Below are 23,477 nucleotides of genomic sequence, written 5' to 3'. Positions count from 1 at the left end.
TCCGAATCTCGTTTTCGGCACTTGACATGGATAAGATACGCTGAAGGAGAGTGTTTTATTTTTAATCTTTCTCTGTGTAGGGAAGGTTTATGGTCTATACAAATGGACCAAAATTCTGGTTTGGATAAGTTACGTAAAAAAATTCAAATGATTGAAGAATGGCACATGCTGAATTCGCTGGAAATTTACTTGGTGTTGAGAATTTTTCCTTTTTTTTATTTAAAATCATGGATTTAAAAAACTTTGCTATATACATTAGTAAACAAGGTAATGAAATACTGCATGATTCTTAAATTTATAATCGATATAGAATTAACCTTACACTAACTTAAAACTAACTTAACTTATGACTTAATATCACAAAATCATCGCTTGTACCGAAAGAATGGCACAAAGGGCACGAAGTAAATTGGACTTTTCTACTGGCGATTCTTGAAAGCTACCCACACTTTTTTTCCTCCATGAAAATGTATGTGAAAGAATCGATTCTTGGCGAGACAGATTGTCTCGACGAAAGTCGATATTTTGAATGGATTTAATCGGAGGAACAATGGTGCAGTCAATTTGCAAAATCGCCACTGTACCTTTTCAAGAAAGCGACTTTTTCCAAATTTCTAGAACAATAGCTCAATCACTATGCCACGTAACTTCTGGCACCTTAAAATATATTGTACATATTCCGCAAGGAAATCTTATGCGTAAAAATATAGTTCAAACCATGCCATTAGTAAAGTCTACTTTGCAACGCTGACACGATACCGATTCATGCAGCAGTATATCTGGTTGCATTCCACTACAAAGTAGGCGCTGTAATTGATTTGACTAGAGGAACATCTCGAGAATTCACAAGCAACGGGTGGGTATTGTTTATGATACAAATTCACTTTCGCGGCTCTTGACGCGGAAACTTAAGAGCGAGTCGATTCAAAATGTCACGAAACACATTCCGATGGTTATTTTTAAAGACATAAAATTTTTTAAAAATATTATGCAACCAAATATCTACATTGCGTTTTTTCCAGGCTTTATATTTGTCATGCAAATTAAGCCGAAATAATTCTTATATGGATGTTGCCTTTTTTCTAGAAGAAAATTGCGGTAAATAAAAAATAGGTTATCCAATATAGCGCCTGATATAATAGTTGAGCATTTTGGAAGGATCCAAACTTATCCTGAGCTGAGTAAAACGTTTACTTTATGAGTAGGAATTTTCATGAAGTTATTTACTGACTGAAAATATGATTTCGATCGTCCTTTTCCGGTCAACAACAACGCTCTGGCCTTATCTTAGGCTCCGGAATGTAAAATTTAAACATAAAACGAGCGTCAAGTTTTTGTGGACGATGGATCAGTGTCAATTATGAGATATTTTATAAAGTCAAATGTAAGATAATTGGATTCATCAGTCGCACGTGACCGAAATTATAGTTCACGCAAATTCGTCTCCAATCTATAAAATTACTATCGGCTTCATTTTTTTTCGTGACACACGCAACCAACAGCTTAGTTTCAGCTTTGCCAAAAACCGCATCATTCCTTTTTTGTGGATTTCAGTTTCATTTTTGGGCCGTCACTTTCATCATCCGATACCTCGCGTGTGTCATCCTCCAGCTGAAAAAAGAAAATCGCAGACATTAATTTAGATGAGAAAATGCCAAATTGCCATTCTGAGAAACTCGATGAATGTGGCTTATCAAAACATTCTTAAAGATTCTATTCGCCCAATTGAAATATACTCTGGAGAAGTACGCGGAAAAATACCCCTATTTTACTCGAAAAAAAGAGTTTTCCCGTGTAATACAGTAGATCAGTCAATGCCAAGTGTTTGCTCCTCTTTTATTGTGTTTTAATCAGTCAATTAAGCAACGTTCTGCCTCAAAGTTCAAAATGCCGTCATGTAATTTAAATCTATGTCAATCAAATGAGACATTAAGTTAAGACATATGTGAAATGCAGTTAGGTTTAATATAATAGAATCCATCCAATTTTAGCCAAGAATTAGTTTTGCTGCGCCTTACAGTGAATCGAATCAATTAAAGAGGTCGGACACGAAATTTTTGACTAAAACTGCAAATTTATATGTTTATTTGGTAAAATTTTAAATTTTAAAAGGTGCTCCTAGAAGAAAATGTCACAAAAAAACCAATGGAACCTTTTTGGGAGCCTCAAAGTTGTGTATATACGAAGTTATAAGCGTTTAAAATTTCCAAATTTTGTCCGAATTCTCTTAGAAACTTGGCCCAGTGTGCGCCTGTTCGGCTTGCCCGTTGACGAGCAATTAACCCGACGGAAGCACTCAGATTCACAAGTTAAATAAGTATGATGGCAATCGGAAAAACTCCAAGACCGCAGGTGGTAGTTAAATGATCCCGTTTACGTCACGAATGTAATGGTCGAGTTGAGTCAATGTTCAGAGCATCTCCCGAAAAAGATGATCAGGAAGATGGAAAAATTTGACTTGACGATGATATTTCCGTTTTCGCGGCGCTCCCGAACGAAATAAACAAAACCGTAAAGATTGAGAATTAAATGGATATAGTTGCCACGCGCTTTATTATTTTCGTCGGATCAATGACAGCAAGGCCGGTCGTGTTTACATCTGACTCACAACTCCAAGATGTCGCTCAGTAGGATGAGTCATTATGAGAAGCCGGATAAAATGTGCGAACGTTATTGGCTGGATATCTTCGTAAATACGAGACGTAGAGTCTAAAAAATTGTTTGCTCAGTTTCCGTGTAACATTCTCTTTTTGTGAAAATCTATTGGGTGATGTACCACTTCTCAAAATTTTGCAGTTTTAGTCTTAGATTTCATTTCCGACCTCTCCCGACATTGGCTAGGCGTAAATGATCAATAAATTATCGATATTTGTGGGTAAAAGGAGGTTTAAGGTTACGTACTTCAAAATTTACGTACTTACAAAAAAATTTTGAAATTATTTCAACGGGATCAGAGAGCCTGGAAAATTTTAACCTAACACCAAGAAATTCAAAATTAGCCCTTCCTTGTCCGAAATACTGACCCTCAGAAGTAGGGGACACAGTTTCTATTTAAAAAAAATGGATTTTCGCAAAATTTACGTTGATGTTTTTATTGGTAATCGCCCCAAGGAATCCAAATCTGAGGGTCCCTCTGATCCTCATCAGTGGCGAAGCGTGAATGATGAATTATCGATATTCCTCCATTTGAAGCTATTGTAAAGAATCGATTATTAAGGTGTTCGTTGCGAACACCCTGTCCATCGATCTTTCTCCGCAGGTTCAAATGGCAGATAAATCGATATATCGCATAGCACGCCATGCCACTGCTGTCCCGAAGGTTCAATCCACTGTGTGACGGACCGCTAACGTTAAAGATTCGCCCGCATGCACGGATCGAAGTTCAAGGCTGTATAATGTCAGCTCCTATAACATTATGTTAATCACCTCTCTGGTCAAAATATTATTAATTTTTATAATTGGCTGCGTGATTTGTGATGATCTGCGTGCTGAGGCGTGAGGGGCTCAGGGGGTGTAGACTGTTCCCCTTCAACTGGAACACTTTCCCCCAAAAACGACTTTTTTCATGCTTTACATGAATTTTTCAACTCCATACCCCTCACTCTTCTTCATAAGAACTTCTGACAATGGACCCCCCCCCCCCCCTCGGTTTGATCCCCGTCCGTGGGAAAGGTAACCATGGACGATTTTTATGAAACTAAACCGAAAAGTAAACGTTTGAGCTATCGATGAAATACGCTCTTCAGTTGCAGCTTGGCAGTTTTCTGGGTCTAGTTATGAGCTTTTAAAGTTTCCAAATTTGTCCGACTCCCCTCCCCCCTATTGACTTGATCCACTGAGCGCCGCTCCTGTATAGTTTAAAGGCGAATTCTTATCATAATCCCTATTTTTCAAATCTAAATACTTACTTTCCCGACAATAAGTGCCAAGTAGGAAATTCTGAAGATAAGACAGGTCCAGTACACGTGAAGAAGCCCCAAACATGACAACATTATCACAAGGACATGGTTAGAGTTGAATGCGAACGAACTAGAAAAGAAAGAAGAGGAAAAAAGAAGTTGACCGGAGACCATGAGAATTATATACAAAGCAAGCAAGTAAGAAGCAAAATTAGGAAATCGAGTAAACATGATGTTTTCATACATTCGAATTTCATAGAGAACAAGTCTCATCCTTTGCCCCCTCCCCTTCAGAGGAGGGAACAGGGGAATATTAAACTATTAAAGAACTTTTGATAGGATGCGACATATCAAAACATTATAAAACATTAAAATATGTGTAAGTATTTAAATCGGCAGGGTGTAAGAGTGAGGCAGGATCCACACTCGTTTGAAGCGAAATCAAAGTAAGAAAAACCTAAACATTCGGATTAAAGCTACGCTGAACTTTTAGGAATTTCAGCACAAGATTGGAGGAGTCATTTTTATACTCTCATTCTAATTTTTGGTATTTTTTCCCCTTAGGGGGAGTTCAGCACTATTCTAAAACCCTTTCACTTACAGTATTCGGGCCTTCCTTCTCATGATTTTTCTCTCCAAGTATCTCAATATTTATAGTAAACTAAAATAAGATATAATGGGTTTTTAAGGATTTGTTGCCGTTTAAATCGAATTAGGATGAAATCCCAGGAAACTTGTTTTTTTCAATCACGTGGTTTATTTTGCAAAGCATATTGTCAGGGCGAAATGTGTTGCTGTGAGATCACTTTAAAAGAGAAAACAAATCAAATTAGGAAAGGTCCTCTGTAACAACCATATTGGTTTGTTCTCATTGAGTTAACTGATTTTTATGCAGGAGTTGAAGATTTTGCCTTATTTTCAATGAAAGGCCGAGATCCTAATAAATAAAAAATAATCCATAATTGCAATTTTGCATACAAATGTTCTGATAAAACATGAAATTAAAATCAATTCACAAATCCCGATAGTCAAACTGTTCTTCATGAATTCTTAATCTGCCCTCACAAAAATTGTCCCTGCTGTTTACTACAGTGGAGGACATTAAGCAAATAATATGGTATACGAGAGAATTAATGATACTAAACAGTATAATAGTATTCAAGAGTATAGGAATACCTGATGTTACAAGCTCCGCCCCTGAAACACGAATACGGGAACGACTGAAGCATACCGAACGGTGCATGTCGGTAAATACTGTAACAAAAATTGAAGAGACACAGTAAATACAGTAAAAATATCAATCCGTCTTCCTTAAAAACTATTTCATATTGCGTCTCCTCTTTGGAATTCATAATGAAACAGTCACTTTTGAATTTTTAAATTTTTTTCATCATGGTTGTAAAGATAAAATGACCAAATAATACAATTTAAGTGGAAGCAAGAAGGCAGAAAATTATGTTATAAAATGCTGATTCGAAGGGGTTGGAAAAGTTACAAGAGTTATACCGAGACACGCTTTAGTGACTTAGGTAAAGCTTATTGATGAGTTTGAATAACTAATTTGTAACTGTAAATTCTGAATTAAAGTTTTTTCTTTTCAAAACAAAATTTATTTGTTTTTGGTGAAGGACTACGCCTTTTTTAATTGCAAAATAACTCGTTTCTTTTTCCATTGATGAAGAAGGCATATGTTTTGATGAGTAAGGCTTTGAAGCAATCTGTTTTAATGTAAAATAAATATCCAGCTGCCTCTCCTTCTATTCGATGATTTATAAGGATTTTAGAAACGTACATGTGTCTACGGATAATGAGGTGATTGTGCGATCGCACATTGTGTGAAGATAAATTGGGTGCGTACCTGCTTGTCACATTCGTTATCATTATATTTCCAACAATAGTAAACACACGTATCAGGCGCGCAAAAAATCATTAAAAGAAACAGTTTGTAAACGCACAAAAGTAAGCATTATATTTGTGTACAGTTTCATCCATATTCTATACTTCTTTTCAAGATCATTTCTCTAATTTTTCTAAAAACAGAAAGAACAATGCTGCCATGCTAAGGAAGAACGCCGTGCCAACATACGAGAGTTGCCAAATTTTCTCCGATAAAATGTTTATTGGTAAGAAAACCTATGAATATTTTTCCTTAAAATGTTTAGACTATTTAGATCAAATTACGAATAAAATTCTCTGAAAAATCGGGAAAATTTTTTTTATAAATATTCCCGAAAATTCGTGATTAATCAAAGGAAAATTAACGATGCCCAAAGGCTTACACGGCGTTTTTCTGTAGCACGTCAGAATGCTCGGACTTTCAATTATATATATATATATATATGAGTCGCTTTTATAGCGCTCTTTGGCGCTGTGCGACGCCTAATCGCCACAAAGCTCGGTCTTCCCACAGGTCATCAGGGAGTTGACAATCTCTTATCTCATTTAACACCCCCTGTCGCCAACCTCTCACTGGGCGTCCCCTACGTCTCCTCCCAGGAGGAACCCAATCAAGCATCTTTTTTGGCAGCCTCTCTTCCGTCATCCTATTGACATGACCATACCAAACAAGTTGTTTGGTCATGACGTCGAACACGATGTCATTTTCGACTTCCATTATCTGACGCACTCTATCATTACGGACCCGATCTCTCCTAGAAATTCCTGCTGACCTTCTCCAGAAATCCATCTCCGTTGCTCTTAGCATATCCTGTGTCCGTTTCTTCAGCTGCCAAACTTCACATCCGTATGTTAATATACTTTTGACTACAGCGTTGTATATCCTCCTCTTGTTATCTTTGGAAATCCGCTGATCCCAGAGGATTCCATTTAACATCGCTATAGCCTTCCTTGCTAAGGTGTTCCTTTCCCTGATAGCTTGATCCGTCCTTCCATCCTGGGTCAACCGCACTCCCAAGTACTTAAAGTGCTCGCAGCCTTTGATCTGCTGCCCATCCTCCAACTCAATGCTTTGCTGATCACCGCCAAAAGTCATCTTCTCAGATTTGGATATGCTGACTTCCAGACCCCACTTCCGATACTCTTCTACTAGCTTGCGCATCATGTATTCCGCGTCATCTTGATCTTGAGCAACCACCACCTGGTCATCAGCAAAGCACAGAGTAAACAGAGTTTCGAGATCACCCAAGGGGACACCCATACCAGAGCATTTCTTTTTCCATTCTTTTAGCACGCACTCGAGATAAATTTTAAATAATGTTGGCGACAAACAACATCCCTGTTTTAAACCCTTAGTCACATAAAATCCCGCTGACAACCCCCCATGGCACTTAACTTTGGTAAAACTCCCTTTATAAAATCGCTTAACAGCGTCAATCAACCCCCCGTTAAAATTCGATTTTTCCAAGGCCTCCCAAAGTTTCACCAACGGCACGCTGTCATACGCCTTCTGGAGATCCACAAAAATTAAATGCAGTTCCTGAGCTACGGCCATTTTCTTCTCAATGACCTGGACAATAACAAAGAGGTGATCTATCGTAGACCTGCCAGCTCTAAAACCAGCCTGCTCCTCTGCTTCGTGATCCTGCCATTCGTCCTCGATCTTCGCTTTCAGTATCTTCCCGTACACTTTGCTTATTGTCCCGGTCACTGAGAGCCCCCGGTAGTTGTTACAGTCGTCCTTCCTTCCCTTCTTTTTGTAGATGGCCTTGATCCAAGACTCCTTCCACTCCCTTGGTACCTCGTCACCCCTGATGCATTGTTGCATCAGTTTTCTGAGGCACTCAAAGAGCTTGGCAGTCCCGTACTTGACCAACTCGACAGGAATCCCACCAGGACCCGGTGCTTTGTCATTAATTAGCTCTTTAACCGCTTTAATTATGTCACAAGTGTGGATCTCCAAGTTGTTCATTCTTCCGTTGTCCGTGCTGTTGTCTCGAAACTCTGGGCGCCTTTCCGTCAAAAGATCTTTAAAATGATCCTCCAGTTTTTTAAGTGATATCGGAGAAACGATGTCGCGCTTCATGTCTCTACGTAAACCTTTAATTAACTTCCAGCTCTCAGCACTTTTTCTCCCCCCTAGGTAGGTGTTAATTCTAGAACAGTTGCTTTCCCAAGCTTCATTCTTCTTCCGTGTTATGAGGCTCCTAACTTTAGACTGAGCTTTCCTGTAAGCAACTTTATCTTCAGTCTTTTTAGACGACAGAAATATAAGGTGTTTTTGCCTCTTAAGATTTATCTCGTCTTCAATTTCTTCATCCCACCAGTAAGGATGCTGGTATTTATTACTGGTTTTGTGAACACCTAGGGCTTCTTTCGCTGCAGAGTGGATACAATCTTTGATGAACTGATATTGCTCTTCCGTGGTACCCGAGAGTCCATCCCCCAGCTTCTCATCTAAGCGTTTCCGATACAGAGCCTTGACACTAGGGTGCTCCAAACTTTCGATGTTATACCATACTTCATGATTTTGCGTTCCCTGACTCTGCTGTTGCTCAGGCATTGGCTCTTTATCTTTAATCCCTTTAACGGGAAACGCTATATCTGCTCGGAGGAAATGATGATCACTGCCGCAAGAGAGTCCCCTGCACACTCTAACTTGCTGCAATTTCAACTTAGTAGTGTGCTTTACAATTACATAATCGATGATGGATTTCAATCCTCGCGTTGGCTGGACCCAGGTATACTTATGGATGTCTTTGTGTTGAAAAAAGCCATTCAAAATTTTCATCTCAGTTTGAGAACAAATTGAGATGAGCCGATCACCGTTATCATTAACAGCATCCTCCCCAAACGGTCCAACAACTTTACAGTTTACTCGTCGTCCCGTTCTGCTGTTCAAATCACCCATAAGAATGGCTTCCCTGCCAGCACCAACGTTCAGTATTTCATCATTCAGATCTTCGAAGAATTGGTCCTTACATGCGACAGTGGCATCATCATTTACACCGTATACTCCGAGCAGCGTGATCTTATGTCCGTACAGGTTAAGGTTCATTTTGATAATGCGCTGGTTGACGGCCTCCCAAGTGCCCACGAACTTACGTAGGCTTCTCCGCAAAAGTATTGCTACTCCTTGCTGAGCACGCTGATCTTTGGCTACGCCGCTGTAGAATAGATCATAGTCACCGTAATTCTCTGACCCGTGCCCTTTTTTCTTGGTCTCAGTAAGAACAGCGACATCCACTCCAAGTTTCTGAATCTCCGATATCACTTCCGGTAACTTATTTGAAATGCCTTGGACATTCCACGTCCCAAATACCATTGTCCGTTTTCTCAATTTTTGTCGACGTGTCCGTTTAGTTCTAGTGGTACCGAGGCTTGTATTGTTAGGTCGTTTAACAGTAAAACTTTTTACAAGTACCGGGGAGTTAGCCCGATGACTCAACCCCCAACCTGGAGGACCAGGGTTTGATTTCGGAGTTGCCTCTCCTAGACAGGTTGCTTTCACTTCAGCTCAGAGCCCTGTCTGCCCTTCTAGCAGGTGGTTCATACGCCCAGAGGCCGGTGACCATCTCCACTGCCCCCTTTGAGGCAGGGGCTACCAGCTGGGGTCCGCAGGATTGCTAAACCTGTGACAACAGTCCCCCATACGGTAACTTTCAATTATGCCTAGTTAAATATTTGATTTTAGTGTATTGTAAAGTAATACAAACCCTGGTATGAGGTAAAACGGGAGGATGATGTTTCGTGTGGCGATCCAAAGACCACCATTAACAAATGAAAAGATCCATAGCCACCATGCTTTCGCCCTCAGTAGATTTAGGTATTTTAAGCACTTGATTGCCTATAAAATTGAAAAAAATTGAAGTAATCAAATCAGAGATTGAGATAACACAGAAAACAATCACAAAGCTCTATTAGAGTTTGCCAGATTCAGGATTTTAGATCCCCTAAAACTGAATGGTTATTCAGGGAAAAGCCCTCAAAAAGTTTTAAATGTGTATTTCCTTAAGTGACACCAGTTTACAAAACAATCCAACCCCTTCCGGGTTCTAAAATCAATAAGTTCAATAAGTATCGGAGTGTCTAAATTCGCACCTTGTTTAATGGTCCATTTACTCTAAAAAAGCGAACATAGAGAACTTTCTTGACTTTTCTCAGAAAAAATATTTTATCAGGAGAAACGAGGCGCCTTTGGATGTGCTCATACGGCGTCGAAACACAACATGAGCCTTTAAGCCCCATTGTTCGATGCAGCGATGATCCTAACACAGGTTCGAATAATTGCGCCAAACACGGTGCGGTCGGCGTCAAAGTCATATCAGCGCCTGCAAGACTGCAGGAATACTTCATGCATTGCGTCCACAGTGCGGTCGGCATCGAGCGCATATTAGCGCCTACAAGACTGCATGAATACTTCTCGCATTGCACCAAACGCAATGGATTGAAGACGCATCACACCGTGAAGATGACTCGACACTTGACCGCGCTCCCTGCCCTGGCTTGCGCGACGCTAAAATAGCTGACAAATTAGGATCACGCGTCATATATTTCGACAGTCCCTGCCCGGCTTTTACCACAGTTAAAGGGTAAATATTGACGGTATAAGTCGGCAATCACATATCTCGTTTGCGGTGTCTGAAAATCTCCGCCTCTACCTATACAGGGTTATTCAAAAGTCACGCACCACTGGCCATGAGGGGGGTGGCCATTTGAAATTTTTGAGTTACCCCCCGCCCCCTTCACCCGAGGGGATTAAAAAGTGGAAAGTACCTAAAAGAATCCCCCTCGATATGAGGAAAAACGTCTTAAACCGCGCAAGTCGATATCATAATTAAAACTAAAGTTATGGTCAGTGGTGCGTGACTTTTGAATAACCCTGTATATTGTTTTTTTAAAGGAGAAAAAATTGACATCATTCCTTGAAGTCTTTACAGAATTTTCTTCGCACAGAGAAGGAAAATCTCGGCAGTTTTTAAGAATTGCCGTTGAGTAGTTCTCCGTTTCAAAAAAAAAAAAAAAGTATGACAGAAAGTCTGCGATGTCACAAACCGAGTTCTGTGATTGCCGACTTACACCGTCGATGTTAATCTTAATTGCAACGATTCAGAAACTAGGACAATGTTTAAAGGATGTAGCGATTCTGAAACTCGATTCGCGTAAAATTAATTTTGGTTTAATAAAAAGGAAAAAAAAAACAGCGGGAAAGTTCTAATACTGTCGTATTAGAAAAGCGCTCAGGTGTTAGTAAATGTATTTAGTGAAGAAAGGAAGTATAAACTCCGTCGACTTGGCTGGGAAATGGAAATAAAACATCAGCTGATAGCAAATAAAGGTTACCAAGGAAACCGTAAACGCGTTTTTTTGTTTCCCGAAGATATCGGTCGATTTTGTGATTTTATTTTAAATCACTCCAGAACTTCTAAATATCTGTGAGTAGCTTTTAAAAAAAAAATGGATTGAAAATAAAACACGAGTAGACATGTACAACGTTGCAATCAGAGATAAATACGCTTTCTTTCGCGTGCACCCGTCAGCTTTTGACTTCATTCATCTCTGAAATAACATGAACATGGTTATTCTATAATTTTTACGTGTAGTTTTATTCAGTGATTGGCGGCGGCGTAGCGGCTACAGGCCCCTAGTATATCTACATCCACTATAATTTACATAGAAATTCAATGAAGAAACATGGATTGAGCATGTTGGTGATCCCTGATTTCGTTCTCTGTGTGATGATTAATTTTTAATTATGTTCTAGTTTCCACCGTTCACAGCCCTGACTGATAATCTGGACCTCTCCCGGCACTCTAATGCAAAGGAGACGCGAAGGAATTTTTGAGACATTTGTGTTCCAGGAGGTTTTTCAAATTTTCAGGGATTGCGGATCCACACGTCAGTTCCGTGAAAATTTGACGCCACTACCGAGATTCAAACCCGGGGCCAAATGACCTAGAGCCAGACGCGCTGACCTTTAGGCCAACATGGCCGGCAAACAACACTGCCATGCTAAGGAAGAGCGCCGTATGAACATTCGAGATTTGCCAAACTTCCGTTGATAAAACGTTTATTTTTTAGGAAAATTCTGAATGTGTTTCCTTGACATTTTCAGGAACTTAAGATGAAATTGCGCACAAAATTATCTGAAAAATTAGAAGAGAAGTATCCATAAGTTTACCAAGAAATTCGTGTTTTATCAAAGGAGATTTGGCAACATATAAAAGCTCATTAACGGAGAAAAATTAATTGTTGTTCTAGCATTTATAATGTTCAAAAAATGTGCGGCAAGTATAAATGCTGATTTTACAATTTAAAAAATGCTATGTTAACTACGTCCACGGTTAAAGGAACAAATCCAATGTTGAGTTAGCATTTATTTAAATGTAAAATCAGCATTTGATACTTGTCGCACATTCTTTTAACAGTGTAAATGCTAAATCAACTTTCAATTTTTTTCCGTGTATGACGATTTTCCTCAGCACGGCGGTATTCGAGTCAGACGCAATGACCTTTAGGCCAGGCCAACCTGGCCGGTGAACAATAGGCTTAAGAACTTTTTTTAATTTATATTTACTTTTATGAATTGGTAAAAAAGATACGAGATTTCGGTTTCGTCGATCGCTGACACTTACCTCTAGCAACAAGTCGCCAACATCGTGAACTGTGCAAATGAGAAGACCCATTCTATGGACCCCGGCAACCCACTGGCCCACCAGGAGTGCCACCGCAAGCAGGTGATGGAATAACAGGATGCGGTAATACTTCCTCTGCACGTCCCAAAATTGGGAAATGTTCCAGGCTGAGTAATTGGCGAGTGAGATGATAAAGTACCAGTATAAGTCCTCTGTCACCGGCTAAATCACACGCAAAAAATACACATTAGTCCTGCTTTCAATCGTGCACCCTGTTATAAGATGCAAATCGGGTTACTTCTTATCGATTGGAGTAAAATTTTCCTTCATGTTTCAAGGACCGCATTGCTAAAAAACTGAGCTTGCTCAGTAATCTTTAATTCTTGAATTTGTGAAATGTTGAGTGTTCATCCAGTTCTCAAGGATATATGTATTGCCGGATTTACTTGAACGATATTAAACGACGAAAAAGTTGTTCAAAGTGACGGATTTTGAGCTTCCATTCAAACATGCACCGCTAAGAAAAACAAGATGGAGTCCAAAATTATTCTTTTCGTCGCAAGTACCCTTTCGACTTTTCGCTGCCGCGATCTATGGTCTGAACAGCTACAGGCCACAGGAGCCAGAGGTGACGGCTACAGACCATAAATCGCGGCAGAGAGCTCACACGGTCTAGAGAGTACTTGCAGCCGAGAGGATATTTCCAGAGGCCGCCGTCTTGGCCTTCTCGGCGATGTACGTTTTACGTTTAAATGGGAGCTCAAAGTATGGAATTCCAAAATATTTTGGGTTTTTTTTTCTATTGTTCAAAAAAATCTGGAAAAACATCTCTGCACTGATTGCACTCTCTACTCTTCAAAAATGCGAGAAATAAACTTTTAAAAAAAAAATCTCATTCTTACCACAAAATTAACGTCATACCTACAACTAGAGAAGAAGTTTGGTCCTGAAATCCTGTATAAGCACTGTAAAATGAGTATTACTTTAAAGTGACAAGCATTTTTCTCATTAATGAAAAACGCATCTCGTGTTGATTTCATGTATTGATTGAGCACGCCCTGCCAATTAGTATATAACCATGGAAATTAAAGTCATAGGTGACAAATGCCTAGGAGTAAATATTGTGAATCAATTTGTAACTTTCGGCATGAAAAGCGAATGATCTCATCATAGACTATTATTAAAAATTGCAAAAAGACTCAAACCTGAGGGAAATTTTCGTAACATCGTTTTAGATCCCAAACCCATTCCTTCGACCAGTGACAGTAAATACCGTAAACCATGATGCAAATGAAGAACATAGCACGCCAACTGAAAGAGAATCAGCAAAAGAGAGTGAATTTCTTTTTTTTTTGCCAAAAATATCCTGTTTTTAAATTAATTTTCCAATAGGAATTCCTTGTTCCTACCTACTATTTGATAAAAATTGCAAAATTTTGATAAAATAAGGTAAGCTGTGTGTTTTACCAAAAACTGAAGGAAAAGCTTTGAATTGGAGGTTAGAAAAAAGGTTGTCCTCTGAAAGCTCCTGAATGGTAGGCAAACAATGAGCCGTCCACATGCGCAATTGCGCACTGGGGTTGCCTACCTTTACGGGCGTTTTGGCTTGTAGCGGCTGGACCTTGTTGTGGCGAGATTTGTTAAAAAGCTGTAATGATCCTTCAGTGTAAATTTGCAAGATCCGAGACTGCTCTGAGTAAACTCTTTGTTTTAAGGTCTCCGAGCAAAACATTCCATTGGCGTCACGTCGTCAGAGCTTCTAGCAGACCAAGGTGTAGCACGCCAATCGTTTGCAGAACAGCGGTAATCATCCGTAGTTAGCAAACATTTGAAAAATGGATTGAGGAGTTAAATGCGCCCATAAAAGTAGGCAAAACCAGTGCATTTGCACGGTTGATTGGTTACCCACCATCCAGGACCTTTCGGAGGGCGATTTTCCTACCCTGCAATTCAGAGCTTTTCCTCCTGTTTTTGGTAAAACACAAAGCATACCTATTCATATTAAAATTTGCGGGTTTTCGCGTGGTGCAGTCGGAATTCAAGAATTTTAATCGGCTCAAAAGTTACAGCCATTTTTAGTGTACAGATGTTGCCTACCGTATTTCCACAGACTCGTAGACTTTTGAAACCACAAAAAAGTACGCTAAAAGTAATCCTTTAAACTCAATTTTCATTGTCATTTGACGTTGAACGATAGAGTTATGGGCAGATTTCGGGGGAAAATCTTCAACTTTTATGGGCTATGTCGTGGAAAAAGAGCATTTTCAGAAAAAAAATGTATGGAAAAAAAAAGTCTTATTTTGATCTAAAAATCAATCTCTGAGGTCTGGCGCTGTAACCCTGGGACACCCTGTATGATGTAGTTCAGTTAATGTATCTTTGTATTAAATTGTTCTATATCGGCGGTGGCTGCAAAAATGTGTATCTCGGTTGCAGTGTTTCGAAAGCTCCGCTTTTATTTTATTTTTGAAAAGGAGACCAAATCAACATTATGACTTGAAGTTTTCACAGAATATTCCTTATGTAAGAAAAAAAAAAATGCTCAAGTTTCCGAACAATGACGTTCAATAGCTTTCCATGTGGAAAATAATGTATGACAGGAGGCAGCCTGGTAGCTGCGATGTCGCGAACCGAAATACACATATCTGCAGTTTCACTATCGATATAAGGTGCAATAATGTACTAACAATAAATACGGTATACAGTATTGCCGTGCTAGGGAAAAACGCAGCATGAACCTTCAGACGTTGCCAAATTCCTGTTGATAAAACACGAATTTTCTGGTAAACTATGAACATTTTCCTTTCAAGTTTTCAGATAATTTTGTTCGCAATTTCACGTGATGTTCCTGAAAATTTCAAGAGAAAAAATTCCAAACGTTTCGATAAAAAAACGTTGTATCAAAGGAAATTTAGCATTTCTCGAATGTTCATACGGTGTTCTTCCTTAGCACGGCAGAGTGAGTATACATAGACATACTATTGTTCTTATAATGTATCTTTGTATTAAACTCTCCTGTAAATGGCGTGTCTGCTCTATGCACTTACACACTTTCGCAAAACTTCTCCAATGTAGTTTCCGTGGCGTATTTTCTCCTAGCTTTGAACCATTCATGAATTTGTTCATCCGTCCAATCAAGTTGCTTTGTGAGCGCCGAGATGGCCTGGTTGCTCCACCTCCCCCAAGGATTGGCTCGGTGCGCTTTTTCTAAGATTTCCACATGCTTTGGTTTTTCCCGAAGCTCGTCCTTTATCCCAGCCCATTTCCCGAGCTTAGGAGCGACAAATCTAGAACATAAAAAATATCATTGAGTTTTTATCTAGTATCAGAACCCCCGTTATCGAAATAAGTTTTCCACTTTTTCTTTAATTTCTAAAAATCCGGATTATTGGCTTCATCAACGAGCTAATCTTATTGTCAGTGTTAATAATTTAAAATTAAACATTATTCGCAACATTCTGACACTCTTGGAATGAAATGAGTCTCATGAATTACAATTACGGTGCTCGATACGAGTTGCATTGTTACTGCAACAAAAGTATGATTAGATCGACCACATAGTGCGACCTATTTAGAACGCCATACTACCACTCTCATGATCGAACTTTTTTTTGTAGTGTGTAATGCTAACTTTTCACTTTCCGATTCTAAAGTAGGGTTTTTTGGAATGTTTTATGTTCTGTATTTTAAGAAATAATTAGTGTTCTTTAAGATTTCTCGTATAATAATGATCAACCATTTAATGAATCAAAATTGAAAATCTCTATCTTTTATTTATTTGGTGAGTAAAATAAACCAAAGTGATGTGATTTTTGATTTTTTGTTTCTACAACTTTTCTAATGATACTATATTTTATTACTACATTAATACTTTTTTCCTCCTTGAGAACTTCCCCTCCCCTCCGAAAAATGTGCATTTTAAAAGGGTGACTTTGCCACGGAAAACACGATGTAGTGCTGAGTGCTAACTGTTTAGATCAAATGGAGCCAGCTGATATGACAGTACTGCTGACACCTATAGTCTGTAGGGCTGGACCCTAAAGTTTTAAAGCTCAGCATTACTGCCATACTAGCTGGCTCCATTGACCTAAACAGTTAATGCTCAGCACTATATGGGTATTTCCGTGTGGAATATCCCTCGTAAAAACAACATACTATTGTCAACAAAAAAGTGAGTAAGGAAAAAGCGAGAGAAGTTGATCGAAACTTTTGGCCGCTTTTGGCACGCAAAAAGGGAATCAACCCTGTAGGCAGAAAATCAGTTTGAAGTATAATCTAAAGCTCAACTACAGTTATAATTGTTTCAACTTATCTCTTGTTTCAGTGTCCTCGTTACGATGTTTCTTCATTATTCGAGATGTAATTAAAATTGAAGAATCCTCTCATGAGCAAAGTCGTCTTACTCGTACTTTTGTGCGGAAATCACAACGAATGAACGTACAGTAAATTATTTGATTAAAGTAAATTAGTCCAGGGCGCATGAGAGTATCAGTAGGCTCAAGGTTAACTCTCTTTGGTCGGAGAGGCTTTTTTATTCATTCGCTTTTTCTTTGGTGCTTTAAAAAGTGTGTCATTATTTGATCTGCATTCAATGTAGAGAAACAAACGTAGAATCAAAGAAATTGAAACAGATCGAACGCAGCGGTAGGGCGTGTTCCTTTTTGCTCCTTCCTGTTGAAAATTGAAGGCTCGCAATCTAATTTGATGTAATCAAGTGAAACTTTATGCTTTACAGTAAGTCTGGGAGAGCATAAAAATTCTAAACATTTGATCCTCCGCAATGACGAAGCTAAATTTTGAATTTTTGTGGGCTCAGGTCCCTATTCCTGTGGACGGTCAGATATGCTAAAAAAATTTGATACGTGAAATTTAGAATTACTTACTTTTCGACCACAAATTTTGAAAGAAGTACGAAAGGGACTAATTTCCAGGCAACAAAAACATCTTGAATTTTAGGCATTCGAAGTCCATCTTTGTCTTCAAACCGATTGAAGTCCTCCCAGGTGACATTCTGCGGCAGCCAAAATGACTCGCTGAAAAATGCCCCATTCGATTCCTTGGTGAAGTTCATGATCGGCCGATCTTGCAACTAACGTTTACGAAAGTTCTCAAGATTCTTGATTTGTAACGCGGCCTGAAACAAAAATTTCAAATCAAATTGAGTTTCAAGTTTGATCGCAGGAAGAAAGAATTCTCAATTCTGGAAGGTGGCGATGAAAATCGATGGTAATAATTTGTAATATTCACTACTCAAATATTACAGGATGAGAGCGTCCATAGATTAGGTACTTCATAATTTGTTACTACACTATTAATAAAGAAAATAACTACCGTCCGTTTACATGAAATTTGAGATGACTTTTATATTTAAAATTGTGTGGGAATGAGTAAGGCATTCAAAATTCAATTTGGAAAAATCGAAGTTCTGCGTTAGAGCCATCATGAAATTGAGACCGAAACAACACATTTAATTGTCTGCGTGAAAATGTGGCCCTATAGTCTACAGAAATTCAAAAGTGGTTTGTCGATACGAGGGCATGAAGATGGGTTCTTCAAAGGTTTTGGATAAAAATCCCCGAAAATGGTCATTTAAACAGAAGTCAGGCGGTTTCCATTGTCAAGTTAAACAAATTACCTCTGAGAAAAATGTATCAAAATTTTGGCTTGCCGTGTCTAGCGGAATGAAATTAAACGCATTCAAAGTAATTGAAATACTCGAAATTTATTCTTAACTGAAGCTATTTACCACAAAGTAGTGTGTTTTACAACTTTTTAGGGACTTATGAATCTGTTGTCTTTTGATAAGAGTTGTATTTTGTTAAGATAATTATATGTTTTCAACAGCCCTATATTTTTGACCGTCGCTTTTTTGCGAGTTGGAGGTCAGCCGATGGAATTGTGTAAGGTGAATTTTTATAGAGGCATTTGAATCTATTTCACAATAACGCTGAACCAAAACACCAAAAAAAACCAAAATTGCACGGAATGGTAATTAATTTTTAATAAAGATCACGAAAGCTCAGGCTTCAGACATCGATCTAATCCTCTGAAAATAATTATTCAATTTAGTCTCAAAAATAGCATGTTTTCTCCATCTATGCCTTTAAATTCTTTAAAATTTGCAAAATTCCCCTCTGTAAACCTATCTTTTGTACCGGAAAATTTTTGTCAGCTCTAAATTTACTTACTTGGACAATTTTTTTTAGACAATGCGCATTTCGAAACTAGTATTCAATCCATGAAATTTTTCCCCTCTTCTCGTGCGCACACGTATATCAATAAAAGGAAGCTAATATTAAATACGAACTGAACAGGCTTTCTAATGAAACAAATACTGAAAATAGAAAAACTAAGAAGTATATGTTGAAAAGTTATGAGCTTGAGCCGGCTACTCACTATGACTTTGTTCATTCACTCACAAATGGGGAGTAACTGTAAAACTCTAGTTATTCTTACATTTCATTCCCGGTCATCGAGTGGTCAGACCAGCTTCTACATCCCTGGAACCACTTCGCCAGACGCGGTGCAAATTTTTTTTTGTCCCCCTTAACAGGTAATCTGCGTCTTTCCAATCGTCTATGACAAGAAGGTGTTTTCCGTGTTTTTCCCCAAGAAAAACCTAACCAGAAAAACCTGTATACGTTCTCATTTCCGAGGAAAGCCCCGTATTAAAATACCTAACGTGTTATGCATAATAGTATCGGAAGGGAAATACGTGAAATCAATGGAAAGAGCTTGCACTTCACATATTGAAAATCCTTTAATCATCTTTTTCTAATCTTTAAGGAAGTGAACTAAACATTTTTGCGAGAATAAAAATTGAAAGAGATTGATTACTAAAAGGTCACAACTACGTGTGGTCGCTTGGACTGATCTTCCTAGTACCGTGTGCCACGCCTTTTTCTAAGCCTGAAGATTTCAACCGGGGTTTCAAATATTTAAACTTTTCCGTGACAAAGGTAATGTTGAAATTTTAAAACCTGCAGAATGTCAAGGGTACCCGCAAGGCAATATAATAAAATAGTGCTGGCTCCACACTAATTTGCTGGGGATGATGCAACGCTGAAGAATTCCAAAAAATTGATTAGAGTAAAAATTTTGAGCTCTTTTTCGGACCTGCCATGCATCTGGCAAGACCCACGCTGTGCGCACAGTTTTTTTTGTGAAACATTGTAGATGATCAATGCATTGCTCCATTTTCTTTTTTTTTTCTTTCTTTTTTCTTTTTTTTTTCAATCTACACACGTCTCACTGAGAAATATGGATATGCTACGTGACTTCCAGGGAAATGTAGACGACATGCAGAGTAAAAATGTACCGACACCTCAGAGTGAAGGTCATACTTGATATATGATCAACTTGTAACCAGAGCTGAGTTGAACTTTTGCTGTATCCGAAACTTGGGCCAATGTTAGTTAGTGGTCTTTAAAATCATCAATGAAAAAAGCTTAAGGCCTGGCACCTACCCTCTCGAGGAGTAAATCAATAAGTAAATGGACGGTAACTTATTCTATAAATAATTACTCTCTACATGTTGTAAATTTGACGTGGTAAAACTTTGCAACTACAAAGAAGAACGCGGTAAGCCGTTGCCAAACTATGCCTAATATAACACAACGAGAAACATAAAATGTCTGAAAAAGTTGTGAATTTTTACTTCGAGTTTTTTGGGGAATTTTATCCGCAATTTAATTGAAAATTTTCAGCAGTCCACGACTTTTTTCTAAAAATTAAATATAATTTATCAAAGGAAGTTTGGCAACGTTCAAGTGCTAGATCAGTGCCTTCCTTAGCACGGTAGAAACACGTCGATTCTTATGTTTACTTACATGATCAATTTCCCGTGCACTAATGTGCATCTTTGATGCACTTTTTTGCCCTCTGATCGGATGTCTTTATTCCTGTATACTTCGTATATAGTAAAATTAAATCTTTTGGAGGAGAGTCCTCCTGAGATGATCAGCTTGATGATCGAGATTCATTTTCGTCTGTTTTGCGCTTGTTGAGGACAATATTTTGAATCAAATCCAACGACCCATGATAATAAACGGTGACTTTCGCACACACCTTCCTACTTGGGGTGGTCGAAAAGCTTATTTTTGATGAAAAAGCAAGTAAGAAAGCGTATCTCGGTTCATGACATTTCAGACTTCCGTTCATACTTCATTTTTAAATCGGGAACATATAACGTTATTTCTTGAAAACTTCCCTAATGGGGAATTTGCACAGAAAAATTGTATTGCTTCATTTTAAAGTGCTTTATTAGCTGAGTTCGCAGTGTTTTCCATAATTTTCTTCTGAAATGGGATTATGTAGAAAAATGGATTTAAAAGTGAGAAAATATGCCGCCTTGTGGCGTCATCTGGCAGCATTTCCGATTGAAGCACATGCATATTAGCTCATTAGGTTTTTCGTCGTATTTTCTCCGTTACTTGTTAAATTGGACGTGATTCTGCCTATGTGATTGGACCTATGTGCATTTAGACATGAGCCCTGAGACCCGTTAGAATATATACATACCAGAGCTCACTTCATATTGCACAAAGGTTCCGTTTGGAAGAAATACGTCCAATTTAGAAACCAAGGAGATGCTTATGCTCAGTTCTCTTAGAGTTTCGTTCAAACATTTACAAAATTTCAGTCACTTGCAAATTCTTCATTAATCCTCTCTGTGCTAGGGATGATTAGGAAAGTACCAAAGCAAAGGCTTTGGTTTGTTGTCCTCTTTCGATAAAATAAAATATGGAAGCGTAGATTTTGAAACACCGCAATTGGACTACATTTTGAAAACTTAGAACTACAATGTCTGGCTTACTTTAGAAACGACGTATGTTCTATTAGTTTCCTTGTGTACGTGCGTGTTTTTAATCGATGAGTCGGATATTGTATTTCCTTATTGCAAAATGCAGTCCAATTACATACCGCGTTCCTGCAGTTTCATTATCGTCGTCATTCAATAGATAGTTATTGAAAGATTTTTGATTGAAAGGCAAAACTCATGGTCCTTATTAATAATCCTAATCCTGGTCTATCTCCCTTTTTTCTTTCTCTTTGAGCGCATGTGCCTTTTTATTATTGATATAACAATTCGTCATTGAACCATTTTGTTAAAATCACAAAACTCAGTGCTTAGATTTTTCCATTTCATTTCTCTCAGCCTATACTTAAAACTACAACCTAACTTGTCGCGCATTTTCAGTTAGTTTAAGTTAAACCCTATAACTTTATTGCAGACGTGTGTTGAATGATCATAGTTGCCAAGGCCTCCCTCTAAAATGAATGAATATCAATACTATTGCATCATTATGTTGCTTATTCAAGTGGAGAGAACTTGCAATTTTTTTTAAATTGTATGCGAACAATTAGATATATATTTTACAAGTTCCGGCCAGGAATTTAGTGTACGCTGGGAGGTCACCCTCTGGTCTAGTATCTCACGATGGCTGAAACCTCATGAACACTTTAACGTTATTTACTTTCACACCGGGAGAAATCAGTCAGAAATTTTTGAATTGTTGTGAATTGAGGGAACGAGGAATTTCCGCCTCCGGCTCTTATGATGATGCTATTCTCATAATCCCAGGAGATTCTGTTACTTCTTTTTTCGGAAAAAAGGTTAGGTACAGTAAATCGTACCGCACAATGTTAATTTTAAAGAAAATGAGCTTCTGAAATGTTGAGTCAGTCGAAACCTTGGAACCTTACGTCCCTCATTGCCCCACTGATTACGTAAAGTAGATGATACCCATAAGAAAATGACGTATACAAATGAGCTAGGTTTTATAAGCAAAAAAAGCATGGCCACGGTTTATTAAATACATGTTTCATTTTGTACATATTTTTTTTATTTTATCATTTGCTTGAATTTCTTTCGTTATTTTCTAACTGAATGTTTATAGATTCACAAAAAAGACGATTCATACTGTTGTTCTTGTATGCATTTATAGGTAGACAAAATATCGACTTGAAATTGCAAAAGCGCGTATCTCCTTTGCGGTGTTTCAAAATCTCCGCTATCATATTTTTTTAGCGAGGGAGAACATAAAAAAACTACTGCTTGAAATTTTTTCAGAATATTCACCACACAGACAAGACGAATCAAGGACGGTGCATATTTATACTTTCAGATAATAAATTATAAAAAGGAATCTGCAGCGTCGCAAACCAAGTTACGCGTTTTCAGGAAAGAATCGATGCCAACATTTAATTTTTTATCCTCGGATGCGTCTATGAATCCACACCAAAAAAATATTTAAAAGCCAGTTGGAGCTCTGCGGGAAAAAAATCACTATTTTCTGACACAAACTCGGAAGGTCCGTCGCATGAAAAAAATAATGGAGACATCGCCACAAAAAACACGCACACGCACACAATAAAAAAAAAAAAAAAAAACTTACAGGAGCACGCGTCCCACGGGTATCTCCAGTTTTCACGGAACAAAAAAAAACACACACACACGATTTATGGGACACACTTCAGGCGCCTGTGACGAGAACCGACCTCATGGTGGGGATCAATGGGTACTAAGAAAATCCGTTTAGTCACCTCAGATGGATCCAACTGAAAGATCAGCAAACCGCGGAAAAATCAAGGCCGCGCAACTCTGCCGCGCTAGGAGAAAACGCCGTATGAGCCTTCAGACGTTGCCAAATTCCCTGTCATAAAACACGAATTTCCTGGGAAACTTATGAATATTTTCCTCCCAATTTTTCAAATAATTTCGTTCTCAATTTCACCTGAAGTTCCTGAAAATTTCAAGGAAAAATATTCATAACTTTTCTTTAAAATAAACATTTTGCCGAAGGAAATTTGGCAACTATGGAATGTTCTTACAGCGTTCTTGCTTAGCACGGCAGAAGTAGCATCCAGCAGCATCAACCGGAGCAGAGCCTGGGGGCGGCGAAACGGAGGCGCCAGCTCCGGGATGGAATCATCTATCCGACATTTTTTAATGTAGACAACTTCGGTCCAGCGCCATGCTTCGGCAATTCCGCCGCCCGAGCTCGTCTATTTCCGCGTCTCCGGGATTTTAAAATTTGAATTTAAG

At 38.5% G+C, this 23,477-nt stretch overlaps 1 protein-coding gene across 3 annotated transcripts; it reads right to left on the bottom strand.

The window, feature by feature from the left end:
* Nucleotides 1-200: 200 nt before the first annotated feature.
* LOC109036176 (ceramide synthase 5) lies at nt 201-22,987 on the bottom strand. 3 transcript variants are annotated; one of them, XM_019050156.2, is made up of 9 exons: nt 22,828-22,987; nt 17,314-17,564; nt 15,478-15,717; nt 13,636-13,741; nt 12,431-12,652; nt 9,512-9,642; nt 5,076-5,153; nt 3,909-4,029; nt 201-1,611 (listed from the first exon to the last, which is right to left on the bottom strand). In XM_019050156.2, exons 2-9 carry the CDS (start codon nt 17,499-17,501, stop codon nt 1,531-1,533), a joined length of 1,167 nt encoding a protein of 388 aa, XP_018905701.2. In that variant the 5' UTR covers nt 17,502-17,564; nt 22,828-22,987; the 3' UTR covers nt 201-1,530. The 3 variants fall into 3 exon arrangements, with proteins under 3 accessions (XP_018905701.2, XP_018905702.2, XP_018905703.2); XM_019050157.2 differs by lacking the exon at nt 22,828-22,987 and adding an exon at nt 20,260-21,629; XM_019050158.2 differs by lacking the exon at nt 22,828-22,987 and adding an exon at nt 18,619-18,942.
* Between the last annotated feature and the right edge of the window lie 490 nt (nt 22,988-23,477).

Source organism: Bemisia tabaci, chromosome 2 (genome assembly GCF_918797505.1).
Source record: "Bemisia tabaci chromosome 2, PGI_BMITA_v3".
In the NCBI taxonomy this organism is placed as follows: domain Eukaryota; kingdom Metazoa; phylum Arthropoda; class Insecta; order Hemiptera; family Aleyrodidae; genus Bemisia; species Bemisia tabaci.
Note: the sequence above shows the minus strand (reverse complement) of the source record. Positions and strands in the feature narration are given on the sequence as shown.